The 21,259-nt window shown below is 40.4% G+C and overlaps 1 protein-coding gene across 4 annotated transcripts in view; it reads right to left on the reverse strand.

Moving 5' to 3' along the window:
• The window catches only part of TENM4 (teneurin transmembrane protein 4), a 358,687-nt gene that overhangs the window by 169,619 nt on the left and 167,809 nt on the right, over positions 1-21,259 (reverse strand). For all 4 annotated transcript variants that reach the window (XM_086481677.1, XM_086481675.1, XM_086481674.1 and 1 more), the window contains 3 exons: positions 20,551-20,721; positions 15,474-15,688; positions 9,777-9,987 (listed from right to left, as the gene is read on the reverse strand). In XM_086481677.1, coding sequence (XP_086337803.1) covers positions 9,777-9,987; positions 15,474-15,688; positions 20,551-20,721 — 597 coding nt within the window. The remainder of the gene's footprint in view (positions 1-9,776; positions 9,988-15,473; positions 15,689-20,550; positions 20,722-21,259) is intronic.

Consider the following 21,259-nt stretch of genomic DNA (forward strand, 5'->3'; position numbering starts at 1 on the left):
ATCAGATGGTTGAAAGCATAATGTGTAATGGGATTTCAAAAGCACTTGGGCACCGGTCTATGTATACCAGCATTTAAATTAATGGTAAAATCTCCTTTGACTTCACTGGGACCAGAGTGAAGGCAACTTTAAGAAAATCCTGCTAATGTATTTCTGCTCTTCACAGGGACATACAGGGAACACTGTTTTCTTCCCTGAGAATGTGAGCAACGCTAAAAGCATGAAAGGGTCTATGAAATACAGCTTTTAAGGAACTGTACATTGACCGTCTGAAAAAACCCACTGTTCTAAATCACTTGAAATGTGATCACAGGTTAGAAGTTAGCTGGGAAAAAGAAATCAGTGAAAGATTTTAAACAAAGAGTAGCTGTTGGGCTGAAGCCACCTTCTTCCTTCTACAATGCAGCTTCTAAGCACAATAACACTTTAATCCCATACTAGTATCATACATATGAGAAGGCTGTGGAGATCTAGAAAGACACCTTGGAAATGTTTCTTTTCTTCCTAGTTTTCCTTTTTTTGCAGCTGGAATATTTTTAAACATGAATTTTGCTCTAGTAAATGAAACTCTCATATCCCCAATTTGCCCAAGGGATTGCAAAGGATTTTTTTGTTGTTGTTGTTCTTTCCCGCTCTCATAAATTGTTACAAACTAATACAGGAAACAACAATTATTCAGCCTTCAGGGTTCAACTTCTGGAGCTGCACTAGCATGCGGGAAGTTACTTCACGTTCAGTACATTACGATTTCTGCTCTTGTAGCTCAGGGCAAGGCTAAAGCTGGCCTTGAGTTTCATTTTAAATGATGTTGTAAGTTGGTGTATTTCTAGAGGAAAAAAAGCAAACCATTCTTGCATACACACACGCACAGAGAACCTCAAATGTGATCTCGTTTGGTCAAGCAAATGCCATGAAACCGTGGTGATGGTGTAATTTTGGGTGCTTTAAAGATTAAGTTTCGTTTTACACAAAGTCTTTAGCAAATATATCCAGCCTGGTAAATAAGGATGTAGTGGCTGGAATGACAGATGTCTGAGGTTCCATTCGGTAGGTGTCTGGCGCTGGGGAAATGCCCTCAAGTGTGATGTCTGGTCTCCAGCTACTGCTACAGAATGGCCTGAGCCTCCTCTAGGATTTATGTCAGATCTGCCCCCCTGTAGAGATACCCTCAGTTCCCTGGGGTGTCGCAGGTGCCTCTAGATGCCTGTGCTCAGGCAGCTGCACTGAGCTCTCAGTGGTCTTTGATTCGGGCCAGAAATAAAGCAGAACTTTCCATTTCTCCTCTAGCAGACTCGCTTCTTCTCCGAGCCTCCAGCAAGCCCTCTAGAAATTAGTTTAACATAATTTACGTAACTCCTTTTTCTGAGATTGTGGTAGCACAGGGAAAAAGAAAGCAGTCACGCATGTAATGCGCAGACCAGCCATCATCATTTAAAAAGTTAACACATGCCAGGAGTTACTGTACAGGCTGTGTCCTTCTCGTCCCACTTGCCCGTGCGAAAGGAGAGATTGGTCTGGTAACTCCTGAGGTGCCGAGGGTGTAGGCTTCTCTTCTCTTCTGTGGTCTTGCATGCAAGTATATACACTCTAATACAGCCTTTGGAAAATGAAGTCTTTACAAAAATCTGTTGTTCTAGTACAGAAAGGGTTCTCCTTTTGTTTGCCAAAGTGGACGAGTAACTCCCACAAGCTTATTTCTGTGCTTTAGCAGGGGAGAATTGAGGGAAAGAAAAGTCTGCACGGAGCTGTTCTACGACACAGGAATAAAACAAGCTGTGCTTACGTTAGCCTGCAGTCTGGGGTGCATGGAAAGAGCTATATACAAAAGTGTAAAAACGAAAACCATATGCACTGTTTTACACATTTCTCCAGAAACCCTCAGATACCACTATACACCGTGTTATTAAGGCAGAATTCTGCTGTTCTGAAAAAACTGAACTGAAGAAAAAGGGACAGAAATAACAGAAAGAAAGAAAAAGGCTTTAGCTTCAGTATTAAATAAACCTTTTTCTTGACCCTTAAACTAAAGTAATTACCCCAATCAATAAACCTTTTGTACAAGATCTGTCAGAGCAAGAGAACTCGCCTGCCTGCAAACAGCACACTGACAAGCAAGTTCAAGGCTACCAGCCCGTGTAAGCACACATGTAGGCAAAGGTTTTTGAAAAGACAAATCTACCGTTATTTTTCTACCACTTTAAAGCACGATCAAAACCAGACAAAATCTTGATCACTAAAGACATTCAGACATCTAACTTCTACTGAGACGAATACTTACTGTCATCCAAGCAACCTTTACAAACACGGCTTAATTTCTTTTGTACAAAAATATAAATTATGTGTCTGCTTGTGTATTTTCCCCACCCAAATCATCACTTGTAATCATAAGATCTATTGAAAGAGGAGTGTATATATACAAACCAAAATTAAAAATAGAACAAAACAAGAAAAAGCTCAAGTGTAACATTAAATAAATTATTGGATCTCTAGATGGACCTCTGCTTTAAAGCTAAGCTAGCTTTACACACTGTAATTTTCTACTGCTAGCATCAATGAAGAGATACACTCTGTATGGAAAGAGCAGCTGTGGAAGTTTTTACAGCCAAGTACTGACCTTTACAGGCTTCTTATTATTTAATTATCTTTGAGATGTGTCCCTAATTTCCCCTTTATTAGACATGCCTTATGTCTTCAAAAGAAAAATCCTGAAATAATAATTTTGCCTGCCATTATGGCTTGGGAGGCAGCATTATTATGTAAGCATTGTTTCAGACACTTGCAGAGAGAAAAAAGGTCATCACAAATAACACGCAGGTTTGAAACGATCGCTCTGACTTCGGGTTTCTTGGAAGTGCTGCAGCTCCAGCAGAAGCAGGCAGAAAGCTGCAGGTAGCATTTAGGGAGCGGTGTGCCATAGGATCACGTTCTGACTGAAGCTGAAGGAGATTTAAGAACCAGGAGCAAGCAATACTTGACCTCTTAGGAGTCATCTGAAAAGGCAGGCAGGGAGATAAACTCCAAGACTGGGACATGCTCATCCCCTTGGCTTACTTCACTGGGAAATCAGACTGACTGTTCATCAATTTTTGGGAAAAAGGTAAAAAGATTAAGGAGGGCATTGATAAAGTTGTCATCGACTTCTAGCTGCTAAAGTTGTAAGGGACCTATTATCCATCTAAAACCATCATCACTGTTTTACCAAGGATAGCAAACGAAAAAACCTCTGGGCACAGGGAGTGCAAACTAACGTGAAAAGTTTCACGTTCTGCACAGCCCCCCTTCCATTTCCAGACCCAGGCTCAGGCTGTGTTTGCATTTTATTAAGCCCTATAAAGCAAACAGATTACATTTACACATAGGCTGGATGAAGAAGTGAAATCTCACCAAGCACACTACTACACCTGCTTGGAGAGCAGAATTCTTGCAGCTTTTAGAAAGCTCAGACAGAAGGAGTTCACCCCACAGTTTTGGCTCTCCAGGCGATACCCTAGCTATCAGACTGGGCTGGGTTTGGCTAGGGCGCAGATGGCAATCTCCTGTCTTCTTGCCATCGTTCTGCATGGACTAATTCAGTTCTCACCGAAGGGCCTCAAGTCCTATGGCCAGCTGGATGTTTTGTGAAAGACAATTTGCAGGGCTGCAGCATAACCAGAACGTACTCCATGGATAAGTTTTCAGTCAAGCAGACCTGTCAACCTAACATCATTCACGAGACAAGGAAAAAAAAAAAAAATCACAAGGAAAAAAACCAAACCTAACACAGCCTGGCAGGGACTCATAAATGCCCTTTTTGCCTCCTACCTGAATTGAGTGACTGTATCTTTTCTAAATACTACCTGACTGAGACCTACAAGCTTTACCACGCTCAGAGAAGCTAGGTAACAGCTGAAAGCATCAAAAAAGGGGTGGTAGCAACAAGACGGTAATAAAAAAAGGCATTGACCATCTGATAGAGCATCTGTCAAACAATGGCTAGTAATGGGACACACAGCGCTGAAGGCAAAAAACTATTTGCAGAGCATGCAAAGCTCTGCTGATATTTTGCAGGAGAGAGATCAATAACATCAAAAATGAAGTCGTGATTTTCCTCCCTGCCATGGTTCTCACATGCCGCTATATTTCTTTTTCTGTGCAGAGCAAGAAATAAGTTGTGAGCCTGTGAAAGAACAGGCTACTAATTAATTATCTGCAGAAGTTTACCACAAAATGGCAAAATGGAAGTGCTCAGAAGTCCCTCTGTGAAACAGGGGAATGGCTAAGATGACCATACTCATGAAGTTCAACAAGGCCAAGTGCAAGGTCCTGCACCTGGGTCGGGGCAATCCCAAGCACAGATACAGGCTGGGAGATGAGTGGATGGAGAGCAGTCCTGGGGAGAAGGACGTGGGGGTGATGGTGGGTGACAAATGGAACATGAGCCAACAATGTGCGCTCCAGCCCAGAAAGCATCCCGGGCTGCATCGAAAGACGTGAGGCCAGCAAGTCGATGGAAGTGATTGTCCCCCTCTGCTCTGCTCTGGTGAGACCCCACCTGCAGTGCTGCGTCCAGCTCTGGAGCTCCCAGTGTAAGAAAGACAGAGACCAGCTCGAGCGGGTCCAGAGGAGGCCATGAAGATGCTCAGGGGGCTGGAGCACCTCCCCTGTGAGGACAAGCTGAAGGAGTTGGGGCTGTTCAGCCTGGAGAAGGCTACAAGGAGACCTCATAGCGCCATAGGACTTAAAGGGGGCCTATAGGAAAGATGGAGATGGACCTACAGTGATAGGACAAGGGGTAATGGCTTTAAACTGAGGCAGTGTAGATTTAAATTAGATGTCAGGAAGAAGTTCTTCACTGTGAGGGTGGTGAGACACTGGCAGAGGTTGCCCAGAGCAGCTGTGGTTGCTCCCTCCCTGGCAGTGCTCAAGGCCAGGTTGGATGGGGCTGGGAGCAACCTGGTCTAGTGGAAGGTGTCCCTGCCCATGGCAGGGGGGTGGAACTAGATGAGCTTTAATGTCCCTTCCAAACCAAACCATTCTACAATTCTATGAATAGGGGAGAACACCACCTGTAGTAACTGAGCACTACCATGGAGCAGCTGGAGTCTCATTAACAGTTACAGGGTCTGGATTCAGCAAAGTGCTCGCTAAACCTTCAGCCTCTTTTGCTGGATAGAGCCTAAGGAGAAGTTCAGAAAAGGGTAGCCGGGACATTAAAACCACTTTTCCTCATTCAGAGTCCTGAAGATCTAGTCATACATGGAGGAGTTTTAAATCAAGTAACTCAGGCATCAAGGAGCTAAAAGAAAGTGTAAGCCAGAACAGATCACACTCCATGCTAGTCTGCACAGTCTCCTGACTCCTCAATATTTACATGAAACCAATTTAGACTTTTCCAGACATTAACAAAGCAAGTGTAAATAATGTGAATGGCTTTGAGACTGTAAGTGGATCACACTTATCCATTCCCTCTGAATTGGAAGTTAATAGATTTCAAGTTAGCCTACACATAGGCAGGAAAAATAAGGGAAGTTACTCGAGCTCTTCCTTTTCCCTTTGCTAACAACAAGCTAAACACAAAGGCATTTTCATTCAGAGCTAAGGAAGAGTCATGCTTGTCACTTCTCACACAAGGAGGGTTCCCAGTCCCATGCTTGCCTCTTTGCCCTGTAATTTCTTTTCTCCTCTCTAATCTCCATCCTACTGTGAAGTGCTCCTCTCTTGGTATCCTTCTCGTGTGTAAATTGCTGTCCTAAAGGAGTGGGTTATATTTTAGGTTATTGCAGGAAGGGAGCTTGCCTTTTGATGTACATTGCAAAGTGCCCTATGAGCTGGTAGCCCCTTCTACATAACACCCCCAGCTTGCTTTGTCCTTCGATGGAGGAAGATACTTACGGTAGTTTTCTTTACAGATAGCAGAGGGGGCAGGAGGAACAACAGTCCTTAAGTTCAAGCGTTGTCTCTTGCAGAACATAAAAGTGAGATAAAACCTTGCATCCTATCACGGGTGTTCTACATGTGTTTCCTGTTGCTTGTTGGGTGACATGCTGGTAAACAGAGATGCTCTCCTCTCACAGACAGCTGATTTTGCTTTTCCTTTTGATTTCTCAGTGGCCCTGCACAGTCAAGCTTGCCTGAGCTCAGCAGTAACAGCTGCTGGAAGACACTTTCTTTCTGACTCTGTGGATGCTGTTTTCAGGCTCTCAGATGTTTCTTGCTTCTACTGAGCAGCTTTTTGGCCAACATCGCTGTCTCGGATGTGCTGATTCCAGCTGATTCCTCAGCCTACTATTTCGCTCCACTTCTATAAGATTGCTCTGAATAAATCACCACTATCAAGCAGAGGTGAATCCACAAGGCGCTTTTCAGAGAAGTGTTTCTATTAGAAATCTCACAAAGTGCCACCAATGTCATTTACAAAAAGGTTAATGTATTATTGAGAGACCTTGATTGTCCATTCCTTTACAATGTCTTGCATTGTAATTCAGGGGAATGGGATATAAAAATGCTATTAAAAGCTGAAAACTTTCCCAGAATAATCTTTTTTTCCCTTCCACCTGAATTGCCTGTATTAGCCAGAAGTATAAGCTCTGACAGGCACTATGACACTATATTCTCCTCAGGTTTACGTGCAGTGGCATGTAACAGGCACACATTTTGACACCACCTAACTCTTTAATGATTAGTGATGATGATTCAACGTCCTTTTAGAAAACAGGCTAATCTCCTGCTCTCAAAATCAGTGTGATGTTCCTGAGTGGATTTAGTCACAGCTATGTCATATTTCAAAAGTGTATGACGGGCAGCCTCACAATTTACGAAATTAACTGTGTGTTATCAAACTGGGAATACAGATGCTTTTTTCCATTTTTCTCCAGTTTTCTCTAGAATAATGGAGGCCAAACCATTCCAGACAAGCACTGCACAGTAACAGCAGTTGATATTGTCATACAGGGCCTGCAATGATTTTACTGGCTCTGAAAAGTTCAGTCTACGTGGAACATAGCAGGACATACTTGGAAAATCAGCCCCCTTTCAACGTTTTTATTGCTGAAGTAAAAGCTGTGGTCCTTTACTCAGGTAAGTCCTCACTCACAGGGGAGGTTTGCCTGAACAAATGAATGACTGCACAGTTTGACTTTATGAACTTATCACTATGATCACCATTATCAGTTTTGTGCTTCCTACTATTAGCCATGATTATTAATTAATGCTTAATGCATTTTCCCAGCAGTTCTATCACCCTCACGGCACCTCTGGGGAAATGTCACTCTCCTCAGTTTTACATGGTGAGCAGCCCAAGCATGAGCCTAGGCTGGGTCACAATTAGCCCATCAATCAGAATTCAGGAGTTCCAGGTTGCTGGTCTTCTCAGATCACTGGATTCTCCTTCTTCCTGTGGCACTTTTCAAACACACTCTCACTGGAAGCCCCATGTCGGTGCAGTAATAAAGAGAGCTTTTTCTATGTGCTTCTGCCACAGAAATCAAATTAAATGGCAGCTTGCCTCTGACAGTCAACACAACTCCTCTGCAGGTTCCTCACCTCACACAGATAGATCTAAGGCTCCCATCACATGTGACTTGATTTGTTTGTTTGTCATTGCTATCTTACACCCTGGTTCATAAACGTTGTGTCAGCTTGCTGTATCCCCTTTACTCTGGCACCGACAAAAATTATAACACTACAGTGCTATAGTATTTATAGACTTAAAATCCAGCAACTGTGTCTTGCCAGAGCTCATGAAGACATTAGAAAGGTTCTTGAAGCGTTACAGTACATTTACACAAAACACCTGCCTTGATTTTTTTTTAAAACAAGCTGTTGAAATCTAGACTAAGAAGAACGGTACCGACTTGTTAAGGCTATTACATTTTTTTATGGTACTTATAAAAATGTGGCACTTCTCTGGCCAAATTCTAGCCAAGAAGCCACATCCTCCTATCTAAAATTTTTACTTATCTCAAGTGAGTTTCAAAGTGCATAGCTTGTACCTAAACAGGTTTTCCTGTACACTGTAGCTGTGTGTTGATATACAGCTGCCAGTGGGCAAAGTGGTTCCCACGCATGGGGCAAAGCTCCCTCTTGTATAGCAAAAGAAAACCTCCTTGTACTGAAACACAGAATGATTCAAGGTCAACAGGGGATATATAGAATATATCACAGACTGTTCTGCCTATCGTGTGGTCACGAAGCTACAGCAGAGTATAAACAGAAAGGATTGCCTTACAGACAGTCTGACACGCTTCTCACCCCACTCTACTGTTCAAAGGGAAATTAACAATGTCTTCTTTTTTTTTCTTTTTTTTTTCCCCCCTATGTCAGTGCAATGAGGCCAATAGAGAAGTCTGGCTAGAGCACTTTGCATCACTTTGAAAACAAGAACAACTAGTAACTGTGCTTTAAAAGCGTTTTCTGCTGGGATAGCCTGACTGATTTTCCTGTGATGGGAAATTTTAAACTGAAGAAATTCTTAGATAAGGAAAAAAAAAAAAGTCATACCTGGCGTTTCTTCAGGGCAGAAGGTGGTCGGTGCAAGTAAAAACTCAAATTGCTAAAGTAAACCAAATGAAAGTAAATCTGCACTCTACAGAGCAAGACTTCAATTTCATAAGCTAACATGCAGCTATTTCTGGTGTTGCTTAACTGTGAGCGGGACTGAACATCTGCATTTCCAGATTCTAAATCTAACACAGAGTATTATAGCAGTGTTTCCACTTCTGCATTAGATAAACTTTAGAGCTAAAATGGAATATTGGGATTTTAATGACTTTGCTTTAATAAGACCTAAACTTTTAATTAACCTGCCAAGACAAATTACAGCCCGTAGCTCTTAGGTAACTATTGCAGACAGCTGAGGCTCAACACCAGTGCCTCTTCAGGGAGAGGGATTAATGGCAGCTTTGGAATGAGTCTGCTTTTTTCAGCAAAGAAAAAAAGTCCGTTAAACAACCACTGTGGCCAGAAGAAAGCTGAGTGCTAGTTTTATGAATCAATCTCTAAATTACAACCAAATGAATTTGGGTATATGAACAGTTTCAGCAGGTCAGTCAAATTTAAAATTAAATATTATTGAATCAGAAACAGTTTCTGACATTTACAGGGTTGAGGAGGAATAGCCAGCATGCCAGGCTGCCAGACAGCCCACAGGCAGCATCCTGTCCTCCTTGGACAGCAACAAATCGCTGCCTGGGTGCTGAACTGGCAGGGCACTTAACTGACAGAGAAACTGAGAGTCCTGTTTAGTTAATTTGTTCTTCTTAAGAAATCTCAGCTTCTTTCTGTTAGCAAGGAGAAACCAAAATTCCTGTTATTGTAGCTCCTACTACCAAGCCTTGCGGTGCCCTTTATTGGAGTTTTAACCCCAGTACTCCGCCTGAACTCCAGCTTGAGTAATTTTGACGGCGCTCAAAGGCAGAACTGTCTGTCAAACAAAACTGTGGCATGGTGCCGCTGTGTGCTCTTCAATCATTCCTATACCTCTGCTCCAGAAAGAGAAAATAACCAACTAACCCAACAAAAAACCTAAATAAAAAGATGAAAGGAAGAAAATGAAGTGGGGAGTTTCAAGCTTGTAATCCATCTTTGGCACTGGGTAGAATCTCGTTATGGCTATAGTTACTAAACAGGCCTACAAAATGCTTATGAGATATTTAGGGCCAAACAGTATTCAGCCTGTTGCTAAACACAACCCCTACACACATTCTCTCCAAAACCACACAAACTCACCATGCAATTTGAGTATGTGCGTTAATACCTGACCTCAAGGCATATTTAGGAATAATACAGGAAATCCTTACCAATAGCAGTAGTAAGAAAAGAAACCACTTCCGATTCCTTGCCATCATTGTAGAAGGCTAAATGCCATATTCCTGAATCTAAATACTGGATAAACCCTGTCTCATGGCTGGACAAGGGCATAAAAGCTCTGTGTTGCCGCTGAGGTCCTTCTAAGCTTCTTGCCTCCTGTGTCAGCAGACGTCTTCCATCAAGGAGCTCGACAAAGTCAAACTGAAACATAAAAAAGAGTATTTTTGTGTGTATTTTAGGCTTCCTCAAGCTTACTCTCTTGCTCTGGGTCTGTCTTATGAGGGAGACAGACATACTTCGCATCAAGTGTTAGAAACGTACATCTACAGAAGCATCATCAACAGGATTTTCTCTTGTCACTCAAGTATGTTCCTGGACTACCTCCCAGTAACCATTTTGGAAATAGCTCGTATATGAATGTATTTTTCTGTAATTACACGAATCAAGAAATCATCTTTATTTAGAATGTGACTTGGGGCATATTGACCCTACTGATGTGTTCTCATTCTGTGGAAACATAGGCAGAGAAACATGAGGTCCAGGGACTGTGCCTAAATTGCACTGTAAGTATGATGATAAAAAGCTTATTTGTTAGCTTCTTTGTGTCTTGGCTAATAAGGAAAATAGATAGAAAATTGTGTCTAGCCTAGGGTTGTTTGCCAGAATTGCTATGGGTCACCAAGGAAAAGAGGTATTTGTAAGTAAATTCTGGTAGAGATTTTGCAGAAGTATTTTGCTTAGCCGGCAAGGGTTTTATCTTAAAAGAATAGCAAAAGTGGTTAAAAGAGCATAGAAGATGAAGGTGGAAAAGAGATAAAGTATTCATAAAAGTCCCATTTAGGGGGTGGCCTTTGGAAGTTTTTCTCAAAAGGACAAATTTATTTTTCTCCAGGGTAACTTCAGCTGAACAACTGCTTCGATTTTGCTACTAGTATTGCAAATACCTTTGGTTCCCTATTTAAATAACTTTCCACTGACTTTCTGCAATATTTGTATTTTGTCTGGTCATATATTAATGGGACAAGTCAGATACAAGCCATCACAAATGTTAAGTGAACCTCTAATCTGACTTTTATTGTGTGTTTAGGTGAACAGCATTATCTTGCAAGCAGAATCTAGGAGTTGAGGCACAGTTTAGCTTTTCTACTCCCTGACTTCGCTTGGTTTTGGCTCTTTCATCCAGTTGTTCAAATAAGCTTATAGTTTTTGGCAGGAAGGAGGAAAACATGCAAAAAGAAGTGACATCACTTATTTTTGTGCCAGTATATGTTGCTGCACTGAATGGTTGCAGAGTGTGGCACAATGTTTAGGCTTCTTATCCCTTTTGATATTACTGTAGGAAAATTTGGGTGCTTTTGTTATGTTATTAAGTTGTCTGGTACGGTCTTCAAAGACAACCAAGATAAGGACTTGATGACATGTTCTTTCCTCTGCAGTCATTGCTAAGGGAAAAAAAAAAAAATTAAAGTGGTTATTTCTAACAACATTTTGAGAAAAAAGCTCTATAGATGACATGGCTTGCACATGAAAAGACAAAAATTGTCCCTAAAGTATTTTAATTATTGTGTTTTAAAATATTTATTTACATGAAATAAGTTTTGAGCCTGGCTTTAATTTTTTTGCTATATTTCAGTATATAGACTCTCAAATTTGGTGCTGAAGTGTCTTTTGAGAAGGTAAAAGCTGGCACACCTGCAAAGGGCATTCCTTTTGGGTGTCTAGCCTAGTTAGCTTTGTCAAAGTCAGAGTTTCTATTTTGACAAAAATATAATGTAAATGCAAATTATAAAAATACACAATATAAAACCATAAAATCTAAAAATATAATGTAAATATAAAATCTAAAAATATATAACTAAAAATGTAAGTTTCTGTCTTGAAGAAAATAATAATGATTTAATGATTTTAAGTTGAGGAGGATACTAGCGAGAGGCTGGCTTGAACGGCACATTGCGAGCCAGATACTTGTAGCCACCGTGAGGATGAGCTGTTGCTTGAGCTGCTTCCTCCTCAGGTCTCAGCAGGGCCATGACTGACACAGCTGAGATGGGCAGAGGCACAGGACATCACGGCGCTGTCTGGTTGCCAGGAATGTCTCAATGGAGTTGAGTTTGACTGAGGAACATGTTGACCAGGTGTGCTGAAGAAGTTAAAACCAGTAAGAGAAAAACGTACATATTTCCATTTCCATTTTGGAGTATGGTGGAACAGATTGACTAGACTTTTGAAAGGTAACTGCAGACACCATAGGTAAAGTTCATCCCACCAAACGCTGACATCTCTGTGGCAGCTTGAATTAGTTTCCTAGAACCACTGGACTGCAGTCAAAGAAAGAGACACTTGTAGAATGCACTCTGCCTCATCCTACAGTTGACATCAAGAAAAGTCCTGTGCATTGCACCTTAACAGCATTCATTTTTTGCTACATGCTAGATTTAGATGCTTAAAGCTTAGTGAAAAGAAAACCGTTTCAAGGCACCCAGCTTCAGTGAGCTGCTGTTGTTATAGTCCAATCCGGGCTACGCTTACTTGGGGCTTCCTGCCAAAAGTAAGTTTACTTTTTATAAATATTTGCAAGATGATGCTGTGGATATAGATGACTTTGCAAAGTTACCAGTTACTAGTTGTAAATATTAATTGTACCACAAATAGATTGTGCTTTATTGCATTTCGATACATTCAGGGCTTTTTAATATGCAATTAGAGTTATTGCAAGCAAGGAAATCATAGATAAAACACCATGTTAATCAATTCAAATTGTACAAATGGAAAATTGTCTCCCACAAGCTGTGATGGCTGATCCCTAAAATTTATGATTTAACAAAATTTGACCTAGGTTAAAAATTGTTTAAAAAGTACTTGATCCAGGAAGGTTAAACCTAATAGACCATAATGAAACTGTGAAACTTTTATTATGATTCTTTGAGAAGAATAAGAAGGCATGCCTTTAGTTAACAGTAAACTATTTTAGGCTTCTGCAGGTTCTATTTCTAAGACTACAGAAATTTGGAGCTTGCATTTTCCTTCTGTTTATTAGCATGCATGGCTGTTGGCAACCTCTACTAGGAGACAGACCACCACAGGCAGAGAAAGCTTCCCAAAAAGAATCTGGAATAGTTTGTGGTTTTAGCATGGATAAATATGACTTTTAATATTTTACCAAATTCAGGAATATATGCTAAGGGTCTACAGCCTTGGGATCAATTCGAATATCCCGAAACACAATAGACTATGTTAAGGCTCACACTAGAGAAGATGGATTATCCAAACAGAAGACATATCTAATTATCTAACAGAGAAGAAAACCTGATTATCAGCTAGAATTTTACTACTGACATCAACCAGATAAGATGAGGAAAAATAATTGACCCTTTATTAAATTCTTCTGAGGGAGACTGTATTATTGCTCTAAGCATATATTTTGCCAAAGTCTTGTTCATGAAATTCCTTACAAAAGTTGAAAATATAAAACTCATTGGGTAGATTTATGGGTTGCAGCAGATACTCTGGATTATGCAAAAGATGAGATTTGTGTAATATGTATGAACTATGAGAGACAAGTTTGCAATTTCAACACAGAAAACAGGTTACCTATTTAATGAGTCCTAAGACTCCTAAGACTAATAAACTATGGTGAGATTAATCATCATATAAAAATACACAGAAGGAGAACAATGTTTTAATTGACAGCAGGTTTATAAAATAATAAATCTAGGAAAAGGGATAATTCAAAAACTAAATTAATTACTAACAAGTAAGAATCAATATTGATTCAATATCTGCGGCTTCATTAAGTTATTTCTTCAGAACAGGAAGGGTTTTGTGATCTGTCTCTATTAGGGTAACATGATTTTTATAGTTTGAATAAAAATGTCCCTCTGGTCATTTTTGGTGATGTTTTGGTCCGACGATGATTTTTTTATATACTTGGCAGCTCTCCATTAGTGGCTACTCAAAAAGCAGGATGTATAAGGATTCTGAGCAAGTGCATTGTCTCCTCTAGCATGTAATATTGACAAACATGTGCCCCGTCCCATAGTTAACATCTCGTTCTCAGCTGAAGCTTCAACTGATATGCAGCCATGCTGTTTTAAATGGGAAAGGTCCTGACACTGAGAAATCACTCAGAATATCCCAGAAAAAAATGAGGCTAAAGAAGAAACGGCAGCAACGGTGAAGCTGGTGTGGGCTTCTTAATTGCTTAAAACATTGCAATGGCTGGGTACATTGCCCTGCTACATTTAAAGATCTTGCCTGAAGTTCCACAGACTCGAGGTTTAGGTGTTAAAAGTTTAAACAATTGAAACTACTCACGTAAGAACTGCTGTTTCACAACAGAAATTAATAACGATAAGAAACAAGCAAAATCAATACAGACTTCTGATCTACAGTTAGTATTGCGTGACCATGGCTTGAGTTTTTATTTAAATAATACATGAGTTTTAAGTTTTAGATGTTTGAATCTCCCCATAAAGAGACTGATTAAAAATGGGCAATAACAGCACTACTGTGTCACTAAATTTATGACCTGCTGATCCTACCGAAATATTTTAATTCTGCAGAAAAGTAGGCAGAGAAATTGCATATTTATCACACCTCTTTGACATAAATAAGTTGCAGGTGTTAATATGTAGAAAATGCCATATTACCCAGAAAGATTGTAATAAACATATTTATTTGTTCAAAAAAAAAATAAAGGCAGGGTATTTCTATAAATCTTAAATAGTTGTGCTGGTTGCTAGGCTTTTCAGTTCATAGTGGAGGGCAAGGGTAAGTTACATTAATATAAACCTGGTAATACTTTGATAACTTGCTGATGCAAGTGGGAGTAAGATGCTTTGCATTGCCAGTGAGATCTATGTATTAATCAATCTGGTTAAGAGCAGCTTAGAAACTGAAATGGAAAGTAAAGAAAATAATGCACAAAATCCTTATTTAAGGGGATGACTCTTCAGAGCTTTTCCCAGAGAGTGATTTCTTGACATGGCTTTTGCCGAGGTGTATCAAGAAAAGCAACTGCTTTCATTTCAGTCCCACAGAATAACAACTGTATCTTGATTTCAGCCTAAGTAAGCCAGTGGTGTTCTGTAAAAACTTGATTTTGTTTGGTTATACACCAATTACTGGGCGCTGACCCACCTCAGCCTAATTTGACGGTCAACATGAGAGAGGTGGCTCAAGGCACTCCAGCTCAGAAGACAAAAGTGAATCTTGCTCACATGAGCGTGAGCGATTGGGGTCTTGCTGCTCTTACCGTGAGAAGGGAAAGGCAGAGGCTGAAAGGGGGAGACAGACCCGAGACATACGAGACTGCTTAGGAGATGATTCTTCTTGCTGCAGTTTCATTGTGGCTGCTGCTGCAAGGGGCGCTGGATGGAGAAGGTGGTATCTCATGCTGTTAGGAGCAGCCAGCTGACACCCTCAGTGACCACCAGCCCACAAACCCCCCTTCCTCCGCTGGCAGCTTGCTGCCTCAGGCAACCGCCTGCCTTGTCCATGCCTACAGCCCACCAGGTTAATGTGTGTAAAACTTGCAATTGTCACTTGATTATCCTTCCCTGGATAGATGACCTTTAACTTCTTGCCAGGATGTGATAAATTCTTGAAAGAAATAGCTGAAAGGAAAAAACAAGCCACAAGAACATACAATTAAAACCAAATATTTAATTGAAATTAGGTCCCATTACCTGTGTATGTGATGGTGGGAGGCCTTTTCTGCCATAGATGCCAACTAGAGCAGCCTTTCCTAAAGACACATTGAATTTCAGATGCACTGGGTGGTCGATGAACACCTGAGATCTCCAAAAGATACCAGGAGGGATCTTCTGTGTGGCTCGTCTGCCAACATCAATTTCTCCAGAGTCTATAAAACTGTCGTCTGGAAAGAAACTACTGGGCTTTCCTGCCAAAACACAGGAAGAAAAATCTTGGATTAGCCTTAGATCCTGAAAGTAATCCGATCATACTGGTATCTCTGACACTGATCTTGAGAAACAGCCTATTAGTGTCCTGAGGTCTTCAGAGTACCTTGTCTAGCCAACCCATACGATTATGGGAGGGAAACTGGCAGGGTTACTTCTGGGTTCAGTAACTGTTTTGTTTGAAAACATGAACATGGGGAGAGTAACCTGGAGAAAAATGGCCTTTTGTTTAAATTGTAACATCAGAGAGTGTGTAATTACATTCCGAAGATAAGATAAATCATCTGACATTACATCCTAAATGAATATAAGTTCGTGGATGGAGAAGTCATTATTAAATTAGCAAAGAGAAGCATAGTAAGAGTGAGGTAAACGTGTGTCACAGAATGGAATGGTAGTGTGGAGAACAGCAGCATGAACAATGCCTAAGAGGGGAAAGGAAAATGTTTCTCTACTAAATTAATTATTGACAGTGGTAACTGTATTTGAAATTTGCTCTACAGTCCAAAAAAAGCTAAAGAAAAAAAAAAAAGGACTGAGAAAAATGAAGGAAATCATATCCTGCACTTCAGTAATATCTACTAAGAAACACGAGAGGTTTTAATTTGGTTTCAAGACAATCTGTAAAGCGTGTTATGATTATGCATCTTGTTTCACAAGGCAAGCAAATGGAGGTGTCTGTTTCTTAAAGCGACCACCAGGTTGGAGAGACGGGGTGTCCAGATGGCAATCAGTACATGCCATAATGTCCAAGGGAGTCAGCAAGGAACTCGGCATCCCTGAAAAAACATCTGAGAAATTCCAGGTTAGAAATTCATACACTGACAGTTCTCAAAACTGGTGGCTGCTTCGAAAAATTTGGACCCAAAGGAAGACCAGGGAATGAGGAGGCCATTGAAAAATAAAATGCCAGATTGTTGCCTTTTCAGCTGTAACAGTGGCCACAGATTTACCTGCAGTGCACAAAGACGATGAAGAAGGCAACTGCTTAGCAAACAGCCTTTATTTAAGGACACTTCTAGTTGAAAAGTATGCAGTAGTGTCACCTGAAAGATTTTGGCTTTAGAAAGGAGAGCATCATGTCACCAACAAGGACTAATTATTAATTGTAGAAATTCAAACAAATTTTTTATCTCATCTCCGTGCCATCGCAGCACACTACTCTGTGTTTCACAGATCAAGCAATTCTAAGAAAATGAGAAGGAAACTTTCAGGTCCATACAATCTTCTGTGGGAGAATCACATTGTGAGATTTTTTTCTTCCAGAACCTACATTTGGGAAATGGGAAGCAAAAATATCTTTTCCCACCCATCATGAATTCAAGTTAAATAGTCTTAGAATTTACTTGCCGTGTTGAAAAGGTGATTGGTAGAACAACCTTTCCATTTATTGTTTCAAATTACAATATTTCTTTCATTATTATATAATATTAATTATAATATTTCCTTAAACTTCTCCGTACACCATCCCAACATAAACTCTCCAGGAGAAACAGATGCAAATTGTTACCTGTCTCTGAAAATCCATAGAGAAATTATGTGCATATTAACTGTTATCAAAAGAAGCCTCTGAAGGTGCTACTTTGTAGGATGGAGAATTTATCTCTCCCTCTTTTTTAAAAAAAATGTATGTAAAGCTTTTTAGGAGAACTTTTGGTCCCAATAAGACTAACCTCTGACTTAACTCCAGCAACTGCCCAAGCACACTGTTGCAGCAGGACTTGATGGCATGTTTCACTTCTGTGCTATCTTGTGGCAGAAAGCTGCTGGTAATTTTATAAGATCCTCATTTCTCTTTGTTCATAGCATTCAAGTAAACACACGGGGAAAATCTGATGACTTTTTTTTCCTTTTTTAGCCAAAGTGTATATTAATAGAGATACTCAGAAGCAGCTCAGGTAAGTGGACGTTCTTTCTCAATCGTTTTGTGCTGATAGAGTACAATTGTACAATAACAATCAACTAGCTTGATTCTGAAGGGGATTGCTTTATCAACTGGATTGTTAATATTTACTTGGCATACTAAAAATTACTTTTCACACAGGACACCGTTCCCATGTCTTCATGCAAAATTTCTTATTCCATTATTGTCTGATGGAAAGATTCAGGATTCTATTAAAGAAGAGCTAAGGACATCACATGTTTTGGTTCAAATGAAGGACATATTTTTCTGATTACTACTGACATGTTTTATAGATTCTTAGAAATCCAGATGAAAAGCTAAAGCATTTGATATGCACCCTGATTGTTCATTAATAAAGATTGTACATTGGAGTGAATCACGGAAAGCGAGAATTTAATGGGATAGATGTTGCTATGCAAGAGAGCCTGGAGAAGATGAGCACAGTATGTATTCTGCCTGTACAGAGGGCAGCGCTTGCTCATGTGAGTAAAAACGCCTCCGTGATTGCAAAAGACAATTTCACAGAAGTAACTGTTTGCACACACAACTACAAAGTTGATGTCTGCTCTTGGTGGACAGCTGTAAGCCTGAGAAGCTGATATCCTAAGAGCTGCTGTATCATGTTGCTAGCCGTTGACATTTATCCCCGAGCAAGGCTCTCTTCACCAGGCTGAATTCAGCAGCTTTAAACCTACGGTAGGGTCAGGCCCTGTGGACTGGATACTTCATAAAGAATGCACAATAAAAAAGCAATTTCAGCTTCTAATCAGAAATTAGGTTTTAATCAGAATACCTGACTCCTTAAAATTAACTTCAGGTCTGAATTCTTAATTGGGCTGTCAATTATTTTGCTCTTTCCACACATTACCTTGAACTTTTTAGTTGCCGTAGCAACTGTTCCTAATTTATTTGGACATCAAAATGAAATATTTCATTTCTGGCCTTGCTGAATCTGCTTGTATTTTTGACAGCAAGGTACCCTGACTCATCAAAACACTTAAGAACACACATTTCTCTGACTTCAATCGCGGTCAATTACATGTTTAAATATAAGTATGTGATTAAGTGCTTTGCTGAACAGGGATGGGCTTAAACACAGGTAAATGCTGTGCTGGAGCCCAGCCACAGATGAGAAGGAAAGACTGTTACTGAGAATTGGCAAGACATTGGTAATGATTCAGGTAGGTCAGCTGTAAGGATATTCTAACATTCCAGCCTATTTCATTGCAATCAAGACTTTCAAATACATTTCAATGCATTTTTTAATAAATTTCAATCAATCACATACATTCTGGTTTAGAATGGCAGCTGTGCAATGCTGCTAGTCCAGAACCAGCTGCATAGTCACCTGAGGGGGAAAGAGATGCATTTTTAGCCTGGGCAATATTACTCCTGCAATGAAGATGTTGTCCTGATGTGGTTTTTCAGTCAGGACAAGATATTCTCCCCTAAAGACTACAGATTCCCTAAGACCTATGCGAAGCACAACTTGAGGGGTATTCTAATGTCATAACTAGGCTATTTCCCAGACTTCTCTTTCAGCAGAGCTTTTTGGCAGCAATTAAAACTTCTACTGGTGGCACTGTAAGCATGGCTGAAAAAGAAATCAAGTGGAGGTCTTTGATTTGGACAGCAGCTTTAGATACATCTATTTATTTTCACTTTGACTTTTAAAAGGAAACGGACAGATCAAAACTAGGCGTTTCAAAAAAAAAAAAAGCATATGGCAAGTTAGAGGGGGGAAAAAGGATCTGTCCTGAAGTATTTTTGAATACAACAGCAGGGATACCTGCAGCTTGCTGTACTGCCTAGTAAGGTTTGCTGAGAATAACCTGCTCAGCTGATTTTTCCTTGTGGCAACCTGATGTCAGCCATTAGTTGCTAGTGAATACACTGTTTCAAGGAACTCATATAATTGTGGCCTTTATTTGGACTAATAAAGACAGATAAGCTCTTAAAGAAAAAAAATGCTACAATTAATTTAAACTAAACATGTAAACATATGCTCTCAGCCAAAGTCTAGGGAACTCTGGAAATTTTTGAGTTCAATGAGTTGCCAGAACAGTAGCACACTTCTTATCTCTTACCCACAAAACTTCCTCCCCCAAAATAACTACCAAAAATAGCCGATGGCTTCAATTTTACTGGAATCTGTTAACCTTGTATAAAGAAGCTCGACACGCACAAAAGAGCTTTCTGAAAATTCAAATTTCTCATTTCTCCAGCTAACTTTTGGGATAAAACTCCTCTCATTCTCAGAGCTTACAGGTACTTTTGGCAGCGCTCCCTCTAGACAAAGCACAGTAAGATGTAAAGGTGCTGGATAATGCACCAGTGAATTGATGACCCATCAGCTGCTTCTAATTTAAGTTAAAATTGCAAGCTGTCAACATTGTGATACTTTGTGGAGAATAGGCCTTTTATCTGGTTACTTTTGCAAAGAGATGTCCAACTCTGGAGTGCCAAAACTCAGTGTAATAGCTCTTAGTAAATATTTTGGTCCTCAAAACATTTGGTACTAGGTCGCAACGAGCAGTCAAACTGCAACATTTTTGTAGTGTTGTAGAGAAAACTTGATCCAATACTCCAGGAATTGTTTAATTTTCAAGACACGTTTTTTCCCATGAAAACAGCCACTTGAGGCAGGGTTTTCATGATGGCCTTCTGTAGCCCATGAGATACAGTACAGACGGTTCCACCTTGAGAATGCCTTAGATGTGTGGTGAGGGTTGCACACAGTTTTATCACATCAGTGGACATCAGAAGAGTATGAAGCTTAGAAACATACGGAAACAAGACCGACGACTGTGAGTTCTAGATGTTAAAGACCGGAAAAAGCACCTGATGATGGCAGCATTGAGGGTAATGGAACATGAGATTGGATGGCTGGAGTTCAGAGGCAGACAGAAGACTCACAACATGGAAACACACCAACCATACCTTCACTGGTTCCTTTGCCTTTCCTGTCAGGTAACTCTAACCCTGTGCCCCCCGAAGGATATAAGGAGACGTCCGTTGGCACTGGCCAACTGCTGGCTGTGTCTTCCGTGATTTCATACATCTGCCCTTCCATCGGCTGCAGGTGCCAGTTTAGGCCAAACAGGTGCATGGCTGTGGTGAGCAATGAGAAAAGTCATCTTTTTCTGTTTGGGAGAGTTTCAGAACTACAGGGGCACTTTCTAACCCCTTGTTTCATGGCCTTATTAGTGGTCATTGCTTTAGGACAAGAATGGGATTAATCTAATTAGACAGCCCCTGTTGCTTCTACCGTACCAGCTCCCTAGGTCTTTCCACCCACTGAAACTTGTTTGGATCCCCTGGACCAATCTACCCTGCTTCTTCCTGTAGAACCACTCCTTACTCGTGGTCTGTGTGAGAGAACAACCAGGCACAGTGTTCCAGAAAGCTCCCAAGGCTGGGGTGACAAAGCGGCGAACACAGAAATACAAGGAGTATTATTTATCAACATACCACTAAATCCCAGGAAACTGCACTCTGGTTTGTTTTGCTGCATTCATAGCATATTATGTAAGTTGTTTTGGGTTTTTTTTAACCCACCAATTATACACAGAAGCTCTTATAGACGTCTCTGACAGATTTTCCTGAATAAGACCAAGTAAAAACTAAGGCAATTTAAGATCCATCTTGC

Source organism: Leptosomus discolor, chromosome 1 (genome assembly GCF_034619465.1).
Source record: "Leptosomus discolor isolate bLepDis1 chromosome 1, bLepDis1.hap2, whole genome shotgun sequence".
Classification (NCBI taxonomy): Eukaryota; Metazoa; Chordata; class Aves; order Leptosomiformes; family Leptosomidae; genus Leptosomus; species Leptosomus discolor.